Here is an 18,433-nt window from a genome sequence, read left to right as displayed (position 1 = left end):
CACTTTGTGTACCATTTATTCGTCCTTTTATCCTTTCGGTCAATCGAATTATGGTCTGCGGGTACTTCGGCTGTCAAAATTGTCCTCTTGAAAGTCGAATCTCTTAGACATGGTTATGACTTAGGTTCCTGATCAGCGCTCTTTAAATAGATTGATGTCAAGCGAACTGAAAAAGAATGGAAATAATTAAAAACAAATTGATAAATTAAATGTTCGCGAACGTGACCATTGAACACATGGGTATCAGGCTAAAATTAAGTGTAGAGATTTGCAGGCTTATCTTTTCAAAGGTTAAAGGTGAACACTATCAATTTCATGAAGAAACTGTTCTAACCAATGCAAATGCAATAACATTGACACAATTAGAAATTGCAGGTTGCATTCGTCGCAAGAATAATTAGTCAACGAAATTTAATAGTAAATTGAAATTCGTCTGAAAAATGGCTCTACTGACAGTAAGACCATCCCTGCGGCTGGTTACGCCGATAGCGAAAGAGTTGCATATTCGAAGTGCTGAATTCTAAACAAGACCAATGAAAAGCGCAATTTAAGTCATCCGATACGCGATAAAGTGTTATTTCTCGTTTTTTACTTATTTTTCCTTGTAGAATCATTACCCGGCCGATTGTACTATGATTTTTGTTTTTTCCGTAAAAGGTTGATTTTTGGACATCAGTATCAATCTAAAATTAAATGTCCGGTTTAACGGATTTATTTTTTCGCGGGTCAAAGGCGAACGCTATCAATCTCATCAATAATCTATTCCAACCAGAGCGAATGTAATAACATTGACATCATTACAAATTATAAGTTACGTCTGTCGCAACAGTAATTGATCGATGAAATTTAAAATAAATCGAAAAGGAAACTGAAATATGCATGTCGCCTGATAGCAAGGCCACCTGTGCGACAGGTTGCGTAGACGTTGCGAGGGTTGCATCTCCGAGGCGCTGAATTCTAGACAAGACGATTGGAAAATACATGCTAATCGTAGTTGAATCATCTAATTGTTTGAATCGGAGAATCGCTTATACGCTATGTCAGCGATACTTTAACAAATCGATTTTCCTTATTTACCTAACCTCAGACCTAACATATTCAACAGTGAATAAATTAGCCAAACTATGTGTCAATGATTAAAGATTATATTTCCTCGAAATCGTTTAAACTTATCGATCTACTATGAACGCAATAGGTATTTGTAAAATCATTCAAACAGGATTCTGTACTAAAAGTGATAAAGTAATAGTACAATATAGAACAGAAATTTTCATTTAGTATGGATTTAATGTTCAGGATACTTTTTAATACAAAAATGTTACGAAATGATCTGAATGAATTGTGTCACAGTTTTTCAAGTTGTTTTAGCTGAAGTACAGTTACTATTCATTGAATAGAACCAATTAGTTGACAGACTATTGCAACTGCTTTGCATCCTGGACATTCGTTTTTTGCCTATAGACCAGTAAAACCTGTTCACCGAATGGTAACATAAGAAACAGCGGGTTCTTCCCTGCATCCGATTTTCCTCCTCCCACTCTTTATGCAGATCCTCGAGAACAGATAATGGTGGGGCATACAAAAGCTTCAAGTCCGAGAAGTCTCAAAGCAGTGCCATCGTGGCCAAGAAAGATCACAAATAGTACGTTAGAATTCACGAGAATGACGTTTTCGTCATCTTCTTTATCGGCAGTACTGGCATCTTCGCTTTTTCTGCTCCTTCTAACTGTTTCGTCGATCCAAGGCCAGGGTTACGAAGGTAAAAGATATTTAATCTTTTTTTTTATAGTATAGTACAGTTCCGGTTCAGTTCATATTTTTATTCCTTTATTTTGTTCCATTCTTTGTCATCCCAGAAATCTTATATTTTTTTTATCTTCTTTTGAGAGTGAAACTCTTAAAATATTTTATATTTTCAAAGTATTATCCAAGCCTGAAAACATCGAATTGAAAAGATTACTACAAAAGATCGTGAAGATCTTCTTTAATCAACCATTGTAAATTGACAGCCGGTATTGACATTCGTCAATTTTAATTATGAGCGTTGAAGATTCAGAGCCGAGTTTTAAAATATTTTTGACAATGTTAGTCTATGAATCCACGAATATAAATTGTCCTACCTACCTGTCGATTGTATCGCTTTCTATTTTTCGAATTTAAATATTCAAATGTGTCATCACTCATTGCGACTGTCACGACCATGGCGCCGTTTGCGATGGAGAATTCGTGAACTAAGTTTTCCTATCCTTACCACGCCTAAGACGAAGATAAAGATGATGCGCGACATGGAGAGACATGTTGTGATTGTTTTTAATCATAGCGATAAGTATATTATGCTAGCAAATGAGAAATGTCGACGCTCGTGCCATCAACTTTTTTGTCGGTCTTCAAATTCCCCTGTGAAACATGATAAGGATGAAACTATCGGACAAAGCCAGATTTATGCAGTTTCTCGCTAGGCCATTAATTCGATGCAAAGATAATTAATAACTCACTATCAGGCAATCATTTATAAATGTTTGCTATCAGAGAATGTAGAATGGACCTTGAACTACTTTCCATTATATTTTCGATCAAATATTGTGCCTCCTTAATCAATTAATAATAATTTTCGAAATCTTTAACCTCGGATTTCTGAAAAATATTGGTTTATGTTACAATAAACAATTAATTTCCTAGCTTCATGATCTGACAATTTTCGAGTAGCAAAATTTCCAAAATTTATTTCGATTTTAATCAAATATTAATAACTTTTGGAAATTATACAGTACTGGACCTAAAAATGATCTTATAGGCTTTCTATATTTATCTGCTATATTCAAAAATAAATTACCCCTTCAGGTGATAAGTGTACCGTGAACAATGGGCCTGGAGTATGTCAGCATCTTGAGCAGTGTCCATCGGTTTACACTGAATTATTGAAGGGAAATCCTCCGCTCGCAGTGTGCGGGTTCGTCGGTTTCCGACAACTGGTATGCTGTCCGACCAATACACAACCACCGGTAATTCCAACCACCGAAAATACAACAGTGGTGACCGGAAGTGTAAAGCCACTCACCGTGAACGACAGTGCCGTATCGAAATTAAGTGAGCGAACGTTGACAAATTTCTGCGAACAACTACACAATGAATAATCATTAAATCAAAACAATACGCTATCTACTTTCTGTATTGATTTTGACTAGAATGCGAAGAGTACTCGAGAGCCGTGTACCAACTGGTAATACCGCCGACATTGTCAGTGGATTCGGAGACAGTAAATGTATCAGTTTGTGCAATCAAAACGAAAAAGCTTATCGTCGGCGGCAAAAAGGCCGAGGATAAGGAATTTCCGCATATGGCAGCTGTAGGATACGATGGCCCCAATGGTGTTATTTTCAGCTGCGGGGGCAGTTTGATATCCGAAAGATTCGTACTCAGCGCGGCGCATTGCTTCTACAGCGTAGAATGGTACGAATCCGTTCTTCAACAAACCCTCAATTTTCTGTGTGATAGGGCGCTTGTAATCCTAGCACATTAAATAAACATTACATTACCTTACTGTCAAATTCATACAAGTCATTTATTCATTCATTTTCGCAAACTTACGACAGGGGACCGGCTAGTTGGGTGCGGGTGGGCGACATGAATCTCGAAAGGACCGACGACAGGGCGAAACCTCAGCAAGTTAGGATAATCGACAAGTTCAGGCATCCTGAGTATAAAAGACCTTCTATGTACCATGATATTGGGCTGTTAAAGTTAGAGTCGCCTGTGACCTTCGATGCGTGGGTGAGACCAATCTGTTTGCCATATTTTACGCCTGACACTGCCAATGAGGATGTAGCGACGGCAACGGGTTGGGGCAAGGTCGACTGGGGTATGTTCCATATTTAAAATGTCGAAATGATTTCATCTCAACTATTTATTTTTCCTTATCTTCCAGGCGATGAGAACGGCTCGAACGACTTGCTGAAAGTAACCATCAATTTGGTAAATAACGATGTATGCAACCGAAGTATTCATGACGACAGAGTAGTCCCGCGTGGCGTAATAGATAGCTGGCAAATCTGCGCCGGCCAACCTGGAAAAGATACTTGTCATGTAAGCAATTTTCTTTGTCGAGCAATATCTTTTTTTTCTACAGCGATTATCTATGGTCCAATCAGCAACAGGAAAACCAGATCGATATCTCTGCTACAGACTTACAATTAGAATTTCCTGGCTTCTTATCTGAGATTTTTATAAGAATATCACTTCCTACGTACTAAGATGCTCCTCCGTTTAAACATTAATACTGGCAACTCATAAAATAGCAAACAAATAATTTAATTATTTTAATAATGAGCCAATCTTCAAATGTCCGAGATTTCACTAAACGTTTTACTGCCGTTTCCTGTGTAGGGCGACAGTGGTGGGCCTTTGGTGATCCTGAACCCGGATTACAACTGCATGTACAGCCTTCTTGGGATAACAAGTTTCGGAGGACTTTGTGGTAGCGTCATTCCTGGTGTCTACGCCCGGGTATCCCACTACGTGCCCTGGATTGAGAAGAAAGTCTGGCCCGAGTTAGTGTGACGCGATAATTAAAAAGATATCGGCGAAGAAGTATGATTTGTAATACTTTGTTAAATATTTTTCGGTGGTACACCGTTCTTTCTATCCCTCCCTGCTCATTGACTAGAGCATAATAGACGTGACCATGCTATCGAACTATAGCATCAATGCAATAAAAGTTTTATATGATTTTTACCACACGACTTGTTATTTTAGAATCTAGTAAACATCACAGTCCCCAAGGAAATATGACTTGCATAATTGCAAGTAAACGCATCGCGTAATTAATACGTTCAGTATACGTGACTCATACATGCAACTTCTAATTTTTTTCTCTACAATTATAAACTAGGTTGTCTCCTGATATCTTAACACTTCGTGTAACAACATGTTGCTGGAGACAACGATTTATCCCTGAACCAGTCCGAATCTGCGATTTTCAGTAAAAATGAACAGAGGAGCACGTATAAAATTTCGAATGTAGTCCCCCGAAATCCCAAGCATCGATTCTTGGACGCGCAAGCGCCGGCCGGCGGATTTCACCTAGTTTTCGTGACACGGCTCGTGCGTTCGTACGGGAGCGAAATATCGCCGCTCTATTTTCGTTTTCATCCAGTATTACGGCAGCGATCCTGGCCGGGGTAAGAATTTCTGCCAAGTGTCCGCGGACAAACGTCATCCGCGCGTTTCAAACAACTTCCCGAAAGTCGTAAACACTAATGCCAGAATACTCGAACACCCTACACAATTTATAACGTTATCAATCGTAATACTGGTACCGTGCTAGAGAAACTAATAACGGATCGTTTACAATTATATTTATTTCCACAGGCCCATGGAAACACTAGAGACAGAAAATTATTATTTAGTTACGTAGACAATGATAGACTGATCCTTTATACAGAGTGTCTTAATAAACAAGAACAAGCTCGACAATCAACGGGAGACATTTTTGGGAGATTTGTCCGTGATTTTCTCTGTACACGCAGTACGATAATTCAATGTCCGCCCTCCTCGATGCATGTGGCAATGACACTGGCTCGATATCGAAGGCTGAGGATAACTTGTCGAACAGCGATGGACCTCTGATCAAGGGCTACATCCAGCAGAACAATTGCAACAGTGTCAGAACAAGGTGAAAATCAAGCGTGATTAAAAATTAAGAATCTTTTAACGAACTATATGCGGGCTATTTTTGGCGATAATCATGAATACTCTATGATTTCAGTTCTGAGAACGTGAATCGGACGATGACCGGTTCTTCCATGGCGATGTCGGCTTCCAACGAGAAGCCGACGAAGCGGCGTTACTGCCTGTGGACGTTGACGCTGGTCCTCGCGATAATTGGCCTCTGCAATCTCTTCCTCAACATCACTGTGATAGCCGTTCTGCGAATTAGTCAGGGAATGGAGGCAATGGAAGTGATACCTGACGAGAATCTCGTGAAATTTTATGGCAAAACTGACTTGGACAATGTCAGTTGGCATTAGTTAAAGAAAGCTATATGACCTGTTGCCTGATGATAATTATGTTAATATAACTATACCGTCTTCCCTCTATATGTATATACAGCCTTTCTTATAAGGTCACAATAGTGCGAGGTACAGAAAAGTAGTAGTAGTTTCCTCTGCGTTCTCGTTCGTTGACGTCTCGTTATCGTTAGTTACCAACTTCTTTCTGTGTTGCCTTCGGAACACTGCAAGATTGTGGGAATGGGAACATGACGTTACGAAGGAAAACTGAAAATACAATTACAGACGTAAGAGACAATACAATTCAATAAAGAGAACTGAAGTAAAATAATCAGAAAAGAATATAGAAAATTATCACCAGGTCAACAGGTCAGAGCAAACAATAAATTGTAGAGAAATGCGGTAACTACGTGTTGATTTACAGGTGTGCCTACAATCGGAGGTATGCCAGGGCTATGGAGATGAGCCAATGGAGGTTTCGGGCGATGAAGGTGGCGTCCAAATTAAAGTTCATGACCGTAGAGTGCACGACGAACCCAGTACAAAAGTAACAATCCTATCGAATGGTACCTCCTGGTCTCAGGTCGAGTCCTTCGAGATCAAAGACCCTAGAACCGGCGCTATCTACTTCACCACTGACTTTCCCAACTTCAGTTTGCCGGCGGGCGTCAAGGACATTGATGTGAAGATCGCAGAGACCCACAGAATCACATCGCCCGTGAATCAGAGCCTATTCGTGAGGTCCGACAATCAGATTTCCATGCATGGCGCTGAAGGCGCCACTATGGAAAGCAAGGACATAATTTGGAGCGCAGATACAGACATTTTGTTAAAGAGCGTCAATGGTAGTATCATTCTAGACGCTGCTGACGGTATTTCCATTGATGTGGATAATATTCCAGTCGCGCCGTTGTTTTTGCAAAATCCTAGCCACGAATACAAAGTCTGCGTTTGTATGCCTCAAGGGAAACTGTTCAAGGTGCCCGTTCGATCCGGCAACGGCAGCACGTTTGTTAACTGCGCCCGCGTCAGCAGAACTCCGGAAAACGATCCTTGCTCGCGATAGGATCAAGACAAGACTGTAATGATTTAAAACTTTGATTATTTGTCGTGCCCAGCACTGTCGACAAGCACGTACACGCTGCTTGATATAACTTTGTTACTCTCAGACAACGATGAGATATTATAAAAAAAAAAAATTAGAAGAAAGTTACTCAATTATTGTACATGAATGGATTTGAGGCGTCGGAAATATTCGCGGTGTGTACTTCGTAAGAATTCTATATAGACGTAATTTGGGTTTTATTCCAGATATAAAGTTGATTAAGACTGCCACACACACACAGGCCTCTTATCATCACGTACAATACCATACACAATTACACGAAATCAACGCATTTGCACTAATTAGATTACTGTTGATAGGAAGTTCGTGAATTAGAAAATTCGTATGCAATACTGAATACATTATCTTTTGTATCAGATAAGAAGTTTATGAATAAACCGTCATTGTAGGAAATGGTGTTGAATTTTTGTCTGTGTCATAATAAGACTGCTCGAGGAATAATTATGGCTATTTTAAATTATAAATTAAGCACTCTCTGTTATCATCTCCTCATTGCTTTCATCCATATCTTCTTGCTGTTCCTGCTCCGTTGGTGGTTCGTACGCTTTGTCCAAAGGACTAGCGACCACACCGCCTGGCCACACACTCATTTCCACGGCGAGTTTGTTGGTGCCTTCGAGAAGAGGTCTGCACCCACCATGAGCCAACACACGCAACAGTGTCTGAGCCGTGAGACACACCTGATCCTGTTGTTCTAGGGTCATGGCTGTGTGCACTCGAATATTACCGCCCTCGCATGGGTCAGAGATACCTAAATAGAATTGAATCAAGATTCATAAAATATATCATAAAATATAATATGATTATGAAAATTAATCAACAAGGAGTCTCACCAGCAGATCCTGGAAGGAAAAGCCCAGAGGCAAGCAATTGAAGTACCCTCTTGTACGCCTGATTTATTGGTAATGCTTGTCGACTAGGATTATTCATGATTGCATTGTGTGCCAATAAAACCAACATCCAAGGGGATAATGGTTCCAGACCCTCAAATCTACTTCTCAAATCTCTGAGTAGTCTAATTAGAAGTTTGATACTGGAATGATGAGCATTTTCTTCGAACCAACGGGAATGTCTTATTGCTGCTAAGTGACCCTGGCATATCTTAACATCTAGATGCTGATCAGACTCCAATTTTCGTAGATTTTGATGCAACGTGGTGATCAATACACGAACCGATGCTTCGTTATTAGCGATATCAAAACCACGCTCTGTTTGAGTCAGTCTAAACATTTCCTTTGGATTAATAGCCTTCAGATCATTATTGACTTTGGTACCAAGCTTTTCCACTGCTGTTTTGGTGGGCAATGTCTTCAGAATCACTACAATATCAGCTACATTGTGACCTTTGATCATTGTTCCTTTCTTGAAGCTTCCTACTTGTCTAACTTCCTCCAGTTGCTGTAAAACCAGATCATTACTCAAGTAAACATTCATTTAGAATAAATATCACAATTATAAGATACCTACGCAAGCTTCGAAGCTGCCTGGAGCAACAATTAAATTATCAAGTACACTTTGTAGCTTAGTCACAAGATTTAAAATAGATGTCTGTTCCTTTGCTGTTGGGAACATGTCTCCACTTTTCTTTAAAAATATCATTAGAACGTCATTTTCATCAGGTGCGGGTTTAACTCTTGGGAAAGCAGCTTCACATAAGGTATAATCAAATGGAAGACGAGGAAGAAATTGTTTCCTAGGAAATCCCATTCCACGTCCCATACCTCCTCGTCCTCCTCTTATCATTCCACCTCGACCACCACGCACCATGTCTACCTATAAAAACAAAACATTCAGTTATTTAATCCTTGTCAAGAACTCAAAAAACCAGTGTGAAGTAATTTTTTACCAGGTTATTTTTTATTTTTATTTATGTTATCTATACACATGAAATTGATTGTTTTTACACAAAACAGTATTTAATGGTAGTTATAGTTGAAAAAAGGGAAGGCAAACGTAAAGGAATTGCACTTGAGCGTCTGTCTTATAATCGGAATTCGGAGCACCGGTGACTTGAAATTGACTGAGAGAGGGTTAATAAACACAAATATATCGAAACGTATTAAAAATTTTGAGACACTGATGCAGCGGTTTCTTTTTTATGTCATCCCATATATTGTTTAAAAGCTAGTAAAATATGTAAGACATAGATTAATACCGTAAAAATGATGCTACGACAGGAAATAATGGAGGCCTTATGGACATTAACCACAATACCGTTTCAGCGGCATCATTCGGCGTTCGTGTACAATTCATATTTAACGCAAATCCTATGTAATTAAAACTTACCAAGATTATTAAGAATTACGAAAGTTCCTCTTTAATCCTGTTATATCAGAGAATTTCGCCTGAAATTCTGGATTTTTTACTCAAAATAGTCGCACACCACGACACTTCAAATTGCGGCAAACAAGCAACATTGAAAGGCAGAAACTCTTCATAAAGTTAGAATGAGAAGATATGCCAATGATTCAGAATCGAAGCGTTCTTTCAGCGCCACCAATCTGAAACGACATAATGAAGTGTCGGTAAACTGATCTACCAGTTTCAGCGTTCTACCGCTGCGTCGAGTGGCGTTGCCTGTCAGATTTTAAAAGCAGATATGGTGAACGTGACGTCACTCGCAATTTTATTCTTCCAAAGCTTACAAATTTTCGAATTCTCTGTATTTTTCCTTTAAACTCTTATTTAGTTAAGCAGGAGTTTTTCTTAGGCAACGTAAAACCTATACAATAGTATTTACAATAGTACATCAAGAATGACATTAACGTGAATATTTAATAAACGCACCATTTCGTACACCTTGGTCTTATGGGATAAATACTATGAGGTTTTTATATTTAGTTAAACAACTATAATTTAAAACATATTTCAACTATCTTATTAATACGTATAATTGCTTTCTACCGGTTGTTGTTCGAGCAATTTGTGAGAAATCACTGATATATTGATTTGCGAAATGACCAGAGTTTGAAGATATTTTAATTAAATTATTTTTTCCTAAAAAAGAGATCGAACAAGAATTTGCGGAAGGCCGTGTTCTGTTAAGATTACAGTATTAAGAGAAATCATTTTGAGCCCCAAGGCAAGCTTTAGACAGATTGTTTGTATCTTTTTATTGATTAAATAATAATAATAGTCGTTGGTGTCATCTATAAAAAAAAACGTTGAAGTAACCAATTAGTCCTAAATCTGAAATCGAATCCGCGAAAGATAAAATTAAACTATAGAATTAGCAATAATAAGATTCGAATCAAATAAAATGAAAATAGATTAAGAATAAGATTACAATAGAACAATACTTTAACGAAGCTTTAACATTCCATTCTATATTTTACTTCCCTTGTCATCGAATAACAGCAATATTTACTGAATATTGTTCTGAATAAAAAACGACAACTATTATCATCGCCTCGTTGCGAGCATTTTGATATTATTCGAAACAACTTTTGCCGAACGTTGCAGCATAATATCGAAAGATCAAAGAGGACCGAATAAGGAAAACATGCGTTGTTATAATAAGCTCCTTACAGCACGAAACCATATTAAAGTTTAAACCCGAATAGAACTTACGGAGACGCCGAAATCTCAAGCATATGTTTGTTTACTCGTTAACTTCTTTAGAATTTTATAGAAAACAGAGGCAGATCAAATCGGATACGACTGCGTGTGCGTTCACGGAATAAATTCGAACGAGGGAACGGGCGACGACGACGCGGACAGGCCCGTGATTGTTGCAGACAATAAAGCGGTAAAGTAACGCGTGTACAAGATGTTGCAGAATCAAAGGATAGGGGTGATCTTGGACGTGTTCGATTCCTATTTTAGCCTTGTAAGGTTTCTGTGTGCGGGACTGAGGATACGCCAAGGTATTCTTAAATCCTCGTTAACTTAATAAAGATCGTCTTAAGACTGTTTGCCGACTTAGATCACGACAACATATAGGAAACGAGTCGCAAGGGTACATATGACAGGGTCGTGCCAACACTCCAGTTCGTATTTAAACGGCAGTCGAACGGCGCTGACACGAGCCGCATCCAACAGTGGACCCAACAACAACAACACACATCCTTACTGTCCAACTCCAACGATCGCGTAGTCCGGTGCAATATCAACCCGAGACGTGTACTTGGATTAGTTCGTTTTAGCACGTTTTTGTCCAAGTAATAAAAAGGTGAGCCGTCGCAACTACAACGGTCCGTTTCCGGTTTTTGTTCGCTCTTCTCGGACTACGCGACGCGTACCATAATTTTTGAGAGTGCGACTTTACGGTACCTCTGTCTACAAAATTCGCTGGGATTCGTTTGGTGTTGAATTTTGTATAGTAGATCGAACGAAAACAAGGGTGGTGGATCGGTAGATGATAAGTGTGACTCAAAGGTACGAGTGATAGAACAGGGTAACGAGGATTTGTTGATTTCAGATTTCAAAATGACTATTTCGGGACCTAGCTTCGATGCCTACTCATGGGGAGCCCAGGCCGCCAGTGGCTCCAGATTCGGCAACTTAACGGTGGTGGACAAGGTGCCGCCGGAAATGCTGCACCTGGTTGACCCTCACTGGTATCAGTTCCCGCCGTTGAACCCGATGTGGCACGGAATTCTTGGTTTCGTAATCGGGGTACTTGGTTTCATCTCTGTATCCGGGAACGGTATGGTCGTCTACATCTTCCTATCGACGAAGAGCCTTCGAACACCGAGCAACCTGTTCGTCATCAACTTGGCCATCAGCGACTTCTGCATGATGCTGTTCATGTCTCCGCCTATGGTAAATAAGTGGACGAATAATGTCCAAATTCGGAAACAGTAACAGACCCAACTATAGCACCGTAGCACGAAATTAATAAGTAATGCGATTTCCTAATTTCTATGCCGACAGGTAATCAATTGCTACTACGAGACATGGGTACTCGGACCTATGTTTTGTCAAGTTTACGCAATGTTGGGATCCTTGTTCGGATGTAGCTCCATTTGGACTATGACGTTGATCGCATTCGACAGATACAACGTGATCGTGAAAGGTTTGGCTGGCAAACCATTGACCATTAACGGAGCACTTCTCCGTATACTGGGTGCATGGTTGTTCTCTCTGATTTGGACCATCGCGCCCATGTTCGGCTGGAATCGGTAATACCTTAATTAATCACCGAAACCGAACCCACCCTTTTTAACACGCTTTCCGCTTTCAGATACGTTCCCGAAGGTAACATGACCGCTTGCGGCACCGATTACTTCAACAGGGACATCGTGTCCACCTCCTATCTCATAATGTACGGTATCTGGGTATACTTCTTCCCGCTCGGACTCATCTGCTACAGCTACTGGTTCATCATCAGTGCAGTGTCTGCTCACGAGAAAAACATGCGTGAACAAGCGAAGAAGATGAACGTTGCCTCTCTGCGATCATCGGAGAACCAGAACACCAGTGCCGAATGCAAATTGGCGAAGGTAAGGATACACGTTTAAGGGTAAGCTATTGTATACGTAAACACACGATTGCTTCCAGGTTGCTCTGATGACGATTTCCTTGTGGTTCATGGCCTGGACACCATATCTAGTGATCAACGCCGGCGGCATCTTCAATCTCATCAACATCACTCCATTGTTCAGCATCTGGGGCGCTCTGTTCGCCAAGGCCAACGCTGTCTATAATCCGATCGTTTACGGAATCAGGTAATGAATCAATTTCTCGAATGTAATACGCTTGAAATTTGTTTTCTAATTTTTTCGATTTTTATACTATTCCAGCCATCCGAAATACCGAGCTGCGCTCTTCCAGAAGTTCCCATCGCTGGCATGCGCTTCCGAACCAGCGCCAGTGGACGCGACCTCCACCGTTTCCGGTACCACCACCGTCGCGGACAGCGAAAAGGCGAACGCATAAAACCACCATGCTACTGCGCAAAACATCTCGTGAGATCCACGTGTTTTAATTGAAACTCGTGCTGTACATTCAGAACTCACGATCGATCGGTCCAAATTTATCGAACCGCTAGGAAATTAAAGAAGACGCTAACGTTATCATTACAGACACGAAATTGTAAATATTAGCATCGGTTGTCGTGTTGAGAAATATTTTTGTACAAATTATGGGGGACACGCTTCGAGCACAGAGAACGCGAGAAGGAGGTGGAAGAGGGGCATACCAACATCGCCGGAACAAGTGTATATAACATCCTCGCGACGCGAGTGCCCAGTACACGGAATTGTTCCAAAATGCGGCAATAAATCAAGCAAACTTCTAATCCTCCCATGATCGATGGATGCAATCAACGATTCCCATTTACACCACAATGAGAATCGCGTGGCGTCGAATCATGGGCTGCGATTTTAATTTTGTAAAATTTATTCCGCGGCAATTATACATGGTCACTTTGGTATAACAGGCGCTTGCTCTATGTTTACTAGTTTAGTAAGCACGTATCACACTAACGTGAGATGCGATGAGAGCGTCGTATCTGTACCTTAATTTTATAAATACAAATGCGAATAAATTATGCAAGCAACGGACAATGTATTCTTCTTTTCTTGTAGTCGTCGTGATAACGTTTAGCTTAGAAGTACGGGATATCTGTACACGGGAACACATTCTCCGACTGTTTCAAGATTTCGGAGCCTCCGAAGATTTGTCTCCTCCACCAGCACCGGGTTCCTCGGTGGATCCGCATACTAAGAATGGTAATTTCTCGTTCAACGCCGCTCTGTACTTCGGATGGCTGCACAGTAAATTTTCTAATCAGTACTCGAAACGATAGTCATGCTTGGTGTCTAAATACCTGATTCCATAAACGATTGGGTTGTATATCGCATTTGCTTTCGCAAACAAAGATCCCCATATAGTAAAAAGTGGGGAGATCAAGTCACGATTGAATATGCCAATATAGTTGATGACAAGATAGGGTGTCCATGCCATAAACCATAATGAAATTGTTGTCAACGCTACCTACAAGAAATTTCTCGTTATACATTTGCAGTAAGATTTTTAATTATATTAGTAAAACGTATAGAAGTTGTAACACCTTTGCTAATTTTGCTTCGGCGCTAGGGCCCGACTGATCTCCGGATCTTAGAGATGCAACGTTCATCTTCTTTGCCTGCTCTCTCATTCCTCTTTCATGTGCCGCTACAGCCTGTTTGAATAAATACAATATATATGTATAATTAAAAAAAAAACTATAGAATATATTTGGTCAATGTGATTCCGAAATAATTACCGATACGATATGGTAGTAGCTGTATATAATAGTGAACAAAGGTGTATAATAGACAAACACCGAGTAAACTAATATGTACGACTTCGAAGACCATTCTAACGTGAGATAGTCTGTTCCGCAGGCCGTTAAATTACCCTCTGGGACGTATCTAATTAATAGATATTCTGTGTTAAGCGTACGCAAAAGATAATACAGTTTTCTAGTTTACAAGTTACCTATTCCACCCCACCATAGGTAAAATCGCCCATATTAGACCAAATGTCCATATACCTGCTATCTCGAGTATCACTTTTTTTATAGTAAGAGGTGCTCCAGACATACCCTAAAAGTACTTAATTGTGTTAGGACTTAACTTTACTTGTAACTGTTAGTATATACCCATACTTTGTTTTTATACCTTCACTATAACATTATATCTATCCAGAGCAATGGCTGTCATTGTCCAAATAGATGCACATCCGCATAATGAACCAACCATTGCATAAATATCGCACATTAAGATTCCTGATTTAAAAAATAATGCTTTAATACCAATAACTTTTTGTATACAATTCTTTTTTACCGTCTATTCCTACCGAGAACCCATGTTTCATAGAAACAACAGATCACCATAGGAGGGCACATAAAACCCATCATTATGAAATCGGAAAAAGCCAAATTTACTACAAGTAAATTACTCGGTGATCTTAAAGACGGCGTCAATAAAAATACATAGACTACCACACCATTACCGCACCATCCTATAATCCCTAATAAGATCATAACGGCTCCTAATATTTTATGCCACATTGGATGTAGTGGTGGAAATCGGTACCTACGTTAAAAATAAAGTAAGATAAAAATAAAATACTTCAATATATCAAAAGAAATTCTAATGTTTACCAATATGTGTCAATTAAGTGAATCATATCTTCAGGTATTTTACTAACGACAGTTTGATTATTGAACCGCATTATCTGTCTTGCAAACTGTGGTCCAAGGGTGGTTGTTATAGTAAAATTTGGGGAAGGTAAAACTTCTACTGATAAAGGAGTAGTTCCATTGTAAATATCCGTTAATGCAGTTAGCTCCATATCTTGAAAACATGCATACATAACTTTAAACGCATATATTCGGAATATGCAACTATTTAGTAATTACACTAGAATTCATACTTGTAAGCGTATAATGTAATAAGATTTTACAAAGAATAATCACAATAAGTAATATTTAAATTTACACATTGACAACTTTGTAAAGTGCATTCCTTATTCACAATTAGACTGATCACACACAACTGCAGCTATGCAAGTTTCATGCTTCTCTTATACCTGTTCTTATAACATCAGATCCAATAAACTCATCCAATAAAATATTCAAATGGAACCATATACACTTCTATTAAATGCATTTATATCACATGTAAAAGTAGTAGTATGGATTGATGCGGAAGAAGTACTGTCAGCTAGAATTTAGAGTAATCTGATCAGCACGAATTATTACGTATGCCTATAAATTTAAATAATTAACTTAAATGAGAAATCCACGCACAATGCATTAATGTAATGCAGAATTTCAAAAGGATTAAAATTCCTTGATAGCATTTTGTATAATTTATTATGTAAAATATAATTACACAATCAACATCATTTGATCACTCTTGAAAGTCTTCGAATATGTTGACTACGTCCTTCTCGAAGGGCCTCTTCTAACTCTTGTGTAATATGCAGTAAATTATTGGGGTCTGTTTGAAGCAACACATGCTCGATACCCTCATCTTTGTCTGAATTCTTAATGGATAAATCCAATGTTATTAAAGGTGCTACTTGCTTTAATAATGATCTTGATGCAAGCTATAAAAATAATATGTATATCAAGTTCAATAAGATATTAATAGTTGTTTTAACAACAATTGTAAAAAATATATTAATGACCAACCTGAACTTCAAATCTCCATTCCATATCGTGATACTCGGGCAATTTAAATCCAATATTTGCGAGTATGCTTGTTATTTCATCTCTTTTAACATTATATAGTTTGCTTAAAATTGCCTCTTGATCCTCCGAAAATCCTAAAGCAATTACAGAATCTCTAAAGTCCTCAGAACTTAACTGTAAAGAAATACGATCAAGATTATTGTTTTGAAATAATACGATATATACAATGATATTGAACATAGTATTACTTTATATCTACAACTCTCTAATAATAAATTAACAAGCCCCTCCACTGAATTTTTAATTACATTCACTTCAACTTCCAATTTCTCTGAAACAGTAACACATGTCAAATTCAAAGAAACTTCCTTGAAAAGATCAAGACAATCTATTTTTCATTTTACGAACGGGCAGCTGCATTATATAACTTAATGTTTGGTCCTTTCTGTAAATAATCCAAGGCTAATTTACAAAAGTCCTGTAAAACTGTAAAAAAGAAGTTAATTCAAGTTGTTCGAACGCAAATAACATCGGTAATAAACAATGGTACTCGCACACACCTTGAGGTTCATGATCCGTAAGAAGCAAAACGTGTTTTTTATGATCTGGTTTCAATGTTAACAACATTGTCGCTGTCTTGATACAAAAATTACAAGAAAATGACTATTATAGTGAAATGTATTCAATGTCAAGATTCAAAATATCGCGATCTCCAATTCTAGGCGTAGCTTTGAGATGACAAATGTGCCGCCATATTTAATATAACCAATAAAATGATATTTTTTTATTACACGGTACTCTAACAATTGTTACATTTTGTTTCACTAGATAAAATATGTTTACATAATTTGGTAATTAAATTTACTATTTGTATATTCAAGCATTTTTTAGATATATATGCATGTAATTATTATACGTCATCTACGACTTTATGTACACATACAATTATGTATGTATCACGTTAAATAAAAGGTGATTTATATCAATGTTTAATAGAAAAAACAGGTTTCAATGTTATAACTATTAATTTATTTCTTATATTTTAAATGCATAAGTCATACAAATACATAAATAAGATGTATGAAATTGTTAATCTTTTATGAATAATTTATCTTGTAATCGAGCAGTTTGTCTTGATTTTTTATCCAATTCAGAAATAAAGATAATGCTATTCTGTAATTACATGCTTTTTCTCATTATATAATATTGACATAACAAGAGATAACACTGCAATTCTTTAACAGCTTATGCAGAATTTTTTGCCTTTGGTTGATTCAATGCTGCTTTCATATGAGCTTGGAACATTTGCTCATATTTCTCTAAGGCTTCCCGGTGAGTATCTTGCTTTTTATCTAAAGTTTCAATTAATTCCTCCACTCGTTTCCTAAATTTTAATTAAAAAAGTGTTTACTATATTTTTGGATCGTCTATCTATATATGACCATTTATATAAGTCTGCTTACAGTTCGGAAGTGATATATTGCATACGCTTGGAAACATTTTGTTTGGCTTCCTCCAAATCCTGTTTTATTAAAACTGGCCCTATCAGCTTGAAAACATCGTTCTCTGTTTTTAAAAGATCTAACTCTTTCTTAACTGTGATATTTTCATTTAACTGACCATCCAGCTGCTTCCTTTGATTCAATGCTTTGTGGTAATCTGATAAAAACAGAATCTATATGTAACAGGTACTTTATTAATTATAATTTTAGAATTCATAATATACAATGTGTTAATGTAAAATGTCAATATATCAATCATATGTAAAAAGGAGAATAAACTACCTCTTTGAACTTGTTTATATTTGTCTACTTCAGTTTTGAAAAGCATTTGTACTTCTTCCATAGTATTCGTCTGGAAGAGAGAACGGATTTTAAATCGAATGAAATTTAAATAAAGGTTATTTGATCATTTTAACATTATCGTACCATGTTAACGAATGTTTCGTAATAAACTTCCTGAAAAACTGTGCTTGAATATATTTATTCAACTAAGTAGAATGGAAAAATTTTGGACACAGGTATTTCTTCCTCTTTCGATTTAATTATCTCTTTTAAACTGCTCGTAAACTTATTCCTGACTTTAGACAGTTCCGAAAGAAATGTAAATTTAAATATACATGTACACGCACGAGGCATAGAGATGAACAAATTAGGTATGAATGAACTAAGA

At 37.9% G+C, this 18,433-nt stretch overlaps 7 protein-coding genes and 1 long non-coding RNA gene across 9 annotated transcripts; 3 read left to right on the top strand and 5 right to left on the bottom strand.

The window, feature by feature from the left end:
• The first annotated feature begins 1,593 nt into the window (after positions 1-1,593).
• LOC144468100 (venom protease-like) lies at positions 1,594-4,731 on the top strand. Its single transcript, XM_078177283.1, has 6 exons — positions 1,594-1,759; positions 2,842-3,087; positions 3,186-3,450; positions 3,594-3,859; positions 3,926-4,083; positions 4,384-4,731. The coding sequence occupies exons 1-6, from the start codon at positions 1,663-1,665 to the stop codon at positions 4,555-4,557; spliced, it is 1,206 nt and encodes a 401-aa protein (XP_078033409.1). The 5' UTR covers positions 1,594-1,662; the 3' UTR covers positions 4,558-4,731.
• LOC144468102 (uncharacterized) lies at positions 1,755-2,623 on the bottom strand. Its single transcript, XR_013493763.1, has 3 exons — positions 2,496-2,623; positions 2,125-2,397; positions 1,755-1,933 (listed from the first exon to the last, which is right to left on the bottom strand). It is a non-coding gene; the product is annotated as an uncharacterized LOC144468102 (long non-coding RNA).
• Positions 4,732-4,980: 249 nt separating the features above from the next.
• On the top strand, positions 4,981-7,527 carry Scgbeta (sarcoglycan beta). Its single transcript, XM_078177193.1, has 4 exons — positions 4,981-5,177; positions 5,368-5,671; positions 5,765-6,011; positions 6,433-7,527. Exons 2-4 carry the CDS (start codon positions 5,538-5,540, stop codon positions 7,072-7,074), a joined length of 1,023 nt encoding a protein of 340 aa, XP_078033319.1. The 5' UTR covers positions 4,981-5,177; positions 5,368-5,537; the 3' UTR covers positions 7,075-7,527.
• LOC144468055 (interleukin enhancer-binding factor 2 homolog) lies at positions 7,292-9,561 on the bottom strand. Its single transcript, XM_078177191.1, has 4 exons — positions 9,421-9,561; positions 8,602-8,907; positions 7,968-8,532; positions 7,292-7,885 (listed from the first exon to the last, which is right to left on the bottom strand). The coding sequence occupies exons 2-4, from the start codon at positions 8,899-8,901 to the stop codon at positions 7,599-7,601; spliced, it is 1,152 nt and encodes a 383-aa protein (XP_078033317.1). The 5' UTR covers positions 8,902-8,907; positions 9,421-9,561; the 3' UTR covers positions 7,292-7,598.
• A 1,566-nt stretch (positions 9,562-11,127) lies between these two features.
• Positions 11,128-13,643, top strand: Lop1 (long wavelength sensitive opsin 1). Its single transcript, XM_078177192.1, has 6 exons — positions 11,128-11,305; positions 11,555-11,898; positions 12,010-12,257; positions 12,320-12,578; positions 12,637-12,803; positions 12,879-13,643. Exons 2-6 carry the CDS (start codon positions 11,563-11,565, stop codon positions 13,012-13,014), a joined length of 1,146 nt encoding a protein of 381 aa, XP_078033318.1. The 5' UTR covers positions 11,128-11,305; positions 11,555-11,562; the 3' UTR covers positions 13,015-13,643.
• Lop2 (long wavelength sensitive opsin 2) lies at positions 13,218-15,586 on the bottom strand. The gene is made up of 9 exons (XM_078177190.1): positions 15,499-15,586; positions 15,227-15,419; positions 14,920-15,158; positions 14,742-14,848; positions 14,560-14,666; positions 14,345-14,492; positions 14,150-14,260; positions 13,907-14,073; positions 13,218-13,846 (listed from the first exon to the last, which is right to left on the bottom strand). The coding sequence occupies exons 2-9, from the start codon at positions 15,415-15,417 to the stop codon at positions 13,732-13,734; spliced, it is 1,185 nt and encodes a 394-aa protein (XP_078033316.1). The 5' UTR covers positions 15,418-15,419; positions 15,499-15,586; the 3' UTR covers positions 13,218-13,731.
• Positions 15,587-15,653: 67 nt separating this feature from the next.
• Positions 15,654-17,035, bottom strand: LOC144468058 (COMM domain-containing protein 2-like). 2 transcript variants are annotated; one of them, XM_078177195.1, is made up of 6 exons: positions 16,822-17,035; positions 16,670-16,747; positions 16,510-16,592; positions 16,262-16,435; positions 15,960-16,176; positions 15,654-15,788 (listed from the first exon to the last, which is right to left on the bottom strand). In XM_078177195.1, exons 1-5 carry the CDS (start codon positions 16,886-16,888, stop codon positions 15,970-15,972), a joined length of 609 nt encoding a protein of 202 aa, XP_078033321.1. In that variant the 5' UTR covers positions 16,889-17,035; the 3' UTR covers positions 15,654-15,788; positions 15,960-15,969. The 2 variants fall into 2 exon arrangements, with proteins under 2 accessions (XP_078033321.1, XP_078033320.1); XM_078177194.1 differs by having other exon boundaries at positions 15,726-15,832.
• Positions 17,036-17,263: 228 nt separating this feature from the next.
• On the bottom strand, positions 17,264-18,424 carry Pfdn6 (prefoldin 6). Its single transcript, XM_078177196.1, has 4 exons — positions 18,190-18,424; positions 18,046-18,115; positions 17,725-17,920; positions 17,264-17,645 (listed from the first exon to the last, which is right to left on the bottom strand). The coding sequence occupies exons 1-4, from the start codon at positions 18,190-18,192 to the stop codon at positions 17,507-17,509; spliced, it is 408 nt and encodes a 135-aa protein (XP_078033322.1). The 5' UTR covers positions 18,193-18,424; the 3' UTR covers positions 17,264-17,506.
• Positions 18,425-18,433: the final 9 nt, after the last annotated feature.

Source organism: Augochlora pura, chromosome 3, assembly GCF_028453695.1.
Source record: "Augochlora pura isolate Apur16 chromosome 3, APUR_v2.2.1, whole genome shotgun sequence".
Taxonomy (NCBI): Eukaryota; Metazoa; Arthropoda; class Insecta; order Hymenoptera; family Halictidae; genus Augochlora; species Augochlora pura.
Note: the sequence above shows the minus strand (reverse complement) of the source record. Positions and strands in the feature narration are given on the sequence as shown.

What these genes read in the sequence shown, in the direction of transcription:
- Lop1 (XM_078177192.1), top strand. Translation starts at nt 11,563, where the DNA reads ATGACTATTTCGGGACCTAGCTTCGATGCCTACTCATGGGGAGCCCAG. An exon ending in CCGAATGCAAATTGGCGAAG is followed by an intron (nt 12,579 to 12,636) that starts GTAAGGATACAC and finishes GATTGCTTCCAG; the next exon opens with GTTGCTCTGATGACGATTTC. An exon ending in CCGATCGTTTACGGAATCAG is followed by an intron (nt 12,804 to 12,878) that starts GTAATGAATCAA and finishes ATACTATTCCAG; the next exon opens with CCATCCGAAATACCGAGCTG.
- Scgbeta (XM_078177193.1), top strand. Translation starts at nt 5,538, where the DNA reads ATGTCCGCCCTCCTCGATGCATGTGGCAATGACACTGGCTCGATATCG. An exon ending in TGCAACAGTGTCAGAACAAG is followed by an intron (nt 5,672 to 5,764) that starts GTGAAAATCAAG and finishes CTATGATTTCAG; the next exon opens with TTCTGAGAACGTGAATCGGA. An exon ending in GCAAAACTGACTTGGACAAT is followed by an intron (nt 6,012 to 6,432) that starts GTCAGTTGGCAT and finishes GTTGATTTACAG; the next exon opens with GTGTGCCTACAATCGGAGGT.
- LOC144468100 (XM_078177283.1), top strand. Translation starts at nt 1,663, where the DNA reads ATGACGTTTTCGTCATCTTCTTTATCGGCAGTACTGGCATCTTCGCTT. An exon ending in CCAAGGCCAGGGTTACGAAG is followed by an intron (nt 1,760 to 2,841) that starts GTAAAAGATATT and finishes TTACCCCTTCAG; the next exon opens with GTGATAAGTGTACCGTGAAC. An exon ending in TTGGGGCAAGGTCGACTGGG is followed by an intron (nt 3,860 to 3,925) that starts GTATGTTCCATA and finishes CTTATCTTCCAG; the next exon opens with GCGATGAGAACGGCTCGAAC.
- Lop2 (XM_078177190.1), bottom strand. Translation starts at nt 15,417, where the DNA reads ATGGAGCTAACTGCATTAACGGATATTTACAATGGAACTACTCCTTTA. An exon ending in CACTTAATTGACACATATTG is followed by an intron (nt 15,159 to 15,226) that starts GTAAACATTAGA and finishes TTTTTAACGTAG; the next exon opens with GTACCGATTTCCACCACTAC. An exon ending in CTATGAAACATGGGTTCTCG is followed by an intron (nt 14,849 to 14,919) that starts GTAGGAATAGAC and finishes TTTTTAAATCAG; the next exon opens with GAATCTTAATGTGCGATATT.
- LOC144468058 (XM_078177195.1), bottom strand. Translation starts at nt 16,888, where the DNA reads ATGTTGTTAACATTGAAACCAGATCATAAAAAACACGTTTTGCTTCTT. An exon ending in GTTATATAATGCAGCTGCCC is followed by an intron (nt 16,593 to 16,669) that starts GTTCGTAAAATG and finishes TTACTGTTTCAG; the next exon opens with AGAAATTGGAAGTTGAAGTG. An exon ending in TAGAGAGTTGTAGATATAAA is followed by an intron (nt 16,436 to 16,509) that starts GTAATACTATGT and finishes ATTTCTTTACAG; the next exon opens with TTAAGTTCTGAGGACTTTAG.
- Pfdn6 (XM_078177196.1), bottom strand. An exon ending in ATATAAACAAGTTCAAAGAG is followed by an intron (nt 17,921 to 18,045) that starts GTAGTTTATTCT and finishes TGTTTTTATCAG; the next exon opens with ATTACCACAAAGCATTGAAT. An exon ending in CAATATATCACTTCCGAACT is followed by an intron (nt 17,646 to 17,724) that starts GTAAGCAGACTT and finishes ATTAAAATTTAG; the next exon opens with GAAACGAGTGGAGGAATTAA.
- LOC144468055 (XM_078177191.1), bottom strand. Translation starts at nt 8,901, where the DNA reads ATGGTGCGTGGTGGTCGAGGTGGAATGATAAGAGGAGGACGAGGAGGT. An exon ending in CAGGCAGCTTCGAAGCTTGC is followed by an intron (nt 8,533 to 8,601) that starts GTAGGTATCTTA and finishes CTGGTTTTACAG; the next exon opens with CAACTGGAGGAAGTTAGACA. An exon ending in TTTCCTTCCAGGATCTGCTG is followed by an intron (nt 7,886 to 7,967) that starts GTGAGACTCCTT and finishes AATTCTATTTAG; the next exon opens with GTATCTCTGACCCATGCGAG.